The sequence below is a fragment of the Hyaena hyaena genome, unplaced genomic scaffold (genome assembly GCF_003009895.1).
Source record: "Hyaena hyaena isolate Hyena2069 unplaced genomic scaffold, ASM300989v1 scaffold_71, whole genome shotgun sequence".
Taxonomy (NCBI): domain Eukaryota; kingdom Metazoa; phylum Chordata; class Mammalia; order Carnivora; family Hyaenidae; genus Hyaena; species Hyaena hyaena.
Window position 1 is genome coordinate 2772040 of NW_024080704.1, and position 4487 is coordinate 2776526.

The window sequence follows — 4487 nt, forward strand, 5'->3', positions numbered from 1 at the left end:
TATTTTTATGTCAACAAACTTTTAATGGTGTGTGAATCATACAACTCCAAACTCCTTTTGAAGAAAAATATTCTCACAAACAGAAATTATCTCCCATGTTTAAGGGAGTTGCTTATTGTTATGCATATTTATGTAACTATTCAGTGTCACTACTTGAATAGGAAGATAGATTTTTAAATACAAATAGTTGGATTCACCTTGTAGAATATAAATTTACCCTGAGGACCGAGTAACGACATTTTAATAATATCCAGGTACTCAAAAGTGAAGGCTTCTATGAGGGTTAATTTTATTTATTTATTTATTTTTTTTTTTCCAGTGAGGCATTTTATTTGTATGAACGTATTACATCTCTAGAAAAAGAATCCCAGGATTTCCCCTCCTCCGTGTTTTCGTCTTGCTTCTTCATGGTCCATGATGCCAGCTGAGGTTGTCAGTACAATGAAACCAAACTGGCGGGACGGGAGCAGATTATTCTGCCATTTTTCTAGATCTTTGAGTTGTACATCAAACCTGGGGCTGATCACTCCACACTTGATTAACCGGCCTGTGAGATTCACAACAATTTTCCCAGCTCTGTGATCATCAATGATTTCAAATTCGCCAATGTAACCATGCTTCATCATCACAGTCAGAAATCGGACGATGACTTTGGAGCATGGCCTGATAAGAACCTGGCGTTTGCCTCTCTTTTCGGCATTGTTAATGCTCTTGAGCGCGTCTGCCAGGACATTCATGCGCACCATTGTGGCGGCAGGGAAAAATGGCGGAAAGAGGTATGAGGGTTAATTTTAATATAACAGATGCATTCAGGGAAGAGGCCTTTTTTTTTTTTTTTAAGTTTTCTTACTTTTATGTTTATTTATTTTGAGAGAGAAAGAGAGAGCACAAGCTGGGGAGATGGGCAGAAGAAGAGGGAGAGAGAGAGAATCCCAAGCAGGCTCCACACTCCGTGCAGAGCCTGATGTGGGGCCCAATCTCACGAACACCGCAAGATCATGACCCGAGCCAAGATCAAGAGTTGGATGCTTAACCTCCTGAGCCACCCCGGTGCCCCAGGGAAGAAGTCTTTTTAATCCATTTTTAAAAATTCAGGTGAGGGGCACCTGGATGGCTCAGTAGGTTAAGTGTCCCATTGGCTCAGGTAATGATCTCACTGTTTATGAGTTTGAGCCCCATGTTAGCCTCTGTGCTGACAGCCTGGAGCCTGCTTCGGATTCTGTGTCTCCCTCTCTCTCTGCCCCTCTCCCCACTCTCTCTCTCTCTCAAAAATCAATAATTAAAAAATTATTTAAATAAAATAAAAAATTTTCAGGTGAAATCGACATACCATAAAATTAACAATTTTAAATAAACAGTTCAGTGGCATTTAGTATATTCATAATCTCTGCCTCTGTCCAGTTCCAAAACATTCCCCAAAGGAAACTCCATATCCATTAAGCAGTCGCTCCTCATTTCCCCTCCTCCCAGCCCTGTCGACAACCAGATGTGCTTCTGTCTCTTTGGATTTACCTATTTTGGATATGTCACGTAAATTAATCATACAATACGTGACCTTTTGTGTCTGCCTGTTTTTCACCTACCATGTTTTTGAAGTTCATCCACATCATGACTTGTATTTTTTAAATATGTTTAATGTGGATGGGATTGCCTCCACTGGTGAACAGAATTCCTTGAACCTTATTTCTAGAATGTTCCCTTCTTTAAAAAAAATTTTTTTTAAATGTTTATTTATTTCTGAGAGACAGAAAGAGACAAAACACGAACAGGGGAGGGACAGAGAGAGAGGGAGACACAGAATCTGAAGCAGGCTCCAGGCTCTGACACAGGGCTCAAACACACAAACCGTGAGATCATGACCTGAGCGGAAGCCGGTCGTTTAACCAACTGAGTCACCCACGTGTCCCTAGAATGTTCCCTTCTAAGAGCAGAGGGCTAAGTGATGATGCCTAGAAGACTTAACTTATTTTACCACAATTAAAAAATAAATCTACCTATTTTATATTCAAGTAATCTGATAAAAGAATTCCTGGCATGTCCAGAGGGAGGAAATTCTGAGCTTACAAAACAACCAACAGGAATGGATTTAGGTATATGGGTTGCCAGGCAGTGGATGCAATGGTCCTCCCACGGGAAGAAAGGTGTTACTAGGCCAGCTTTTGGAAGTGCTGGCAGTCGACAGCTCCCTTCCTGGACAACTTCAACCAGAGACAGCAGCCTCAGCCAAGGTCATGTTCTCTTCCTTGGTGGCCCTCATCCAGAGGATGATTATCATGGGGCTGGAAACTACCTTCTCATACTTCGCCATGAAATCTCTATAGGGCTGAGGTCTGGTCCTGCTCTCTCTCTTCCACAGGTGTTGATTCCATGGGTGCTCCCTGCTAAACCTTGGTGACATCCAGTCATTTTACTCCCTGATGTGACTTCTCCGGAAATAGGAGGCATGTTAGCTGTCCATCCAGGGTCATTTAGGGTGACTGATAATGCTGAGGTCGGCTGGGGACACTGGCTTAAGAACTTGTCAGTTTTCTATAAGGAAGACCATACCCTCTAACTCTCTATTTAGCTCATAAATAGGCTCTTCATAAATTAAACATAACTTCATGCAAACTCTGGGTTCACTAGCTCTTTTTCTGTTTTCATATATTTATTCCACATATTTATTAAGTGCCTACTATGTGCCTACACTATTCTAGATGTTGTGGTACAGAATACCCTTCCATACTGAGTCCCTAGCACGGATCTGCACTGTTCTAGGTGCTGAGGATATGGCAAAGAACAAAACAAAGTTCTTGTCTTTATGGGTGGAACCCACATTCTAGTTCACCATTGTATCCCCAGTACCTGGCTCAATAAATATTTGTTGAGTGACTGTACGAATGACATCGGCTTGAACTACGTGGTTGCAAGCAGAGCTTTGCTGCGGAAGGCACTCATGATGTGCTGTCATAGCTTAAGTATTTTGGTTTTCTCATATTTCCTGCCCTGCATATGCCTTTTCCTCCAACTCTCAGGAGTTGTCAATAGATTTTTAAAGTATACTAGTTGTTTTTCAAAGAAGATTCTAGAGTTTTTCCTGCCGTGGAGAAATCTGACAACGTGGGCCAGCAGTTCAGCCTTGAAAACAAGCCTCTGATGGTCTGTGAGTCACCGTTTGCCCCAGGGGACTGCTACTCACAACGTCAGGTGCCCAGGGGTTCTTGGTAAATGTCAGATGTTGCTGTTTGTGGTGGGTGGTGTTGGTGTCAACTTAGGGGCAGTAGGAACAATCTAGCATCACTCTAAAAAAAGGAATATTCGCTGTTCTCCTGCGAATGAGGTCTGAAACAGGAAACAGGGTCACCAAGACGTGGTCTCAGCTACTCGGAAGCTGCAGCCGGAGGGTTTGGTGACACCGTTATTCCTCTCCAAGATCCAATTTACCAAAAAACAGGGAAATCACGCAGGTGGTTAACTTCTGGGAAGATGAGCAGCTACAAAAACACAGATAAAACAATCCTTTAAAAAACTGATAAATAGAATACTCACATCAGTTAATACGAATGAGATACTCTTATATGCCCTAATTGGATAGGCGACCTATGATTAAATGGAAAAAGCCGGCAGATTAACGTGTGCCTTTTATATTATTAAAACAAAAACTACCAAAAATTATGACACACACAGTGATGCTATATAGACATCACAGAGGCACATAAGTGCATGTGTGTCTAGAAAAAGATTGGTACCATACTGATAACAAGGTTACCCTGGAGACAGTAGAAAGTGCACGAGACTGTGGGTCATGGTCAGAAGGAACGTACACTGTACTATTTCAACTTTTTTAGAGGAGCATTTCATTTATACGTTTTAAAATTTAAAATTAATTTTAAAAGAAAAATATTAATTATTGTTAGAGCAAACAGTATACGTGATTCTCGGTAAGGCAAAGGACATTAACCTCCTGATCACATTTGTTCAGTGGATGTGGTTCCACGGCTTTCTAGAATATCTTGTCTGAAACAGACCACATAAAAGATGGCCACGCAATGCAGAGGTACAAGTGCAATAAGAAGTATTGTCGTAGGTAAGCCCAATAGTATTGGAATCCACATTTGCCTAATAGGCCTATATTGAATTTAATCAATAGTATGTGGGGCGTCTGGGTGACTCAGTCAGGTAAGCGTCAGACTTCAGCTCAGGTCATGATCTTGCAGTTCGTGAGTTCAATACCCCACATCGGACTCTCTGCTGTCAGCTCGGAGCCTGCTTCAGATCTCTGCCCCTCCCTTGCTTGCACTCTCTCTCTCTCTCAAAAATAAATAAACATTAAAAAAAAAATAGTTGTTGGGGTTATTACTGAGGATGACCAGCCTTGGCTAACTGAAATGTAACACAGAGATCTCTGGTGGGCTGAAGCTACATTTGGGAGGGTTTTGGGAGGGGTGTAGGTCTCTTGGAATGAGGAGGCCTGCCTAACCCCCCTGCCTGCAGAATGCTGGTGGGGG

The 4487-nt window shown here is 42.0% G+C and overlaps 1 protein-coding gene across 1 annotated transcript; it reads right to left on the reverse strand.

Moving 5' to 3' along the window:
• Positions 1-338: 338 nt before the first annotated feature.
• On the reverse strand, positions 339-771 carry LOC120232451 (40S ribosomal protein S15a-like). Its single transcript, XM_039233187.1, has one exon. The coding sequence runs from the start codon at positions 744-746 to the stop codon at positions 354-356; it is 393 nt and encodes a 130-aa protein (XP_039089118.1). The 5' UTR covers positions 747-771; the 3' UTR covers positions 339-353.
• Positions 772-4487: the final 3716 nt, after the last annotated feature.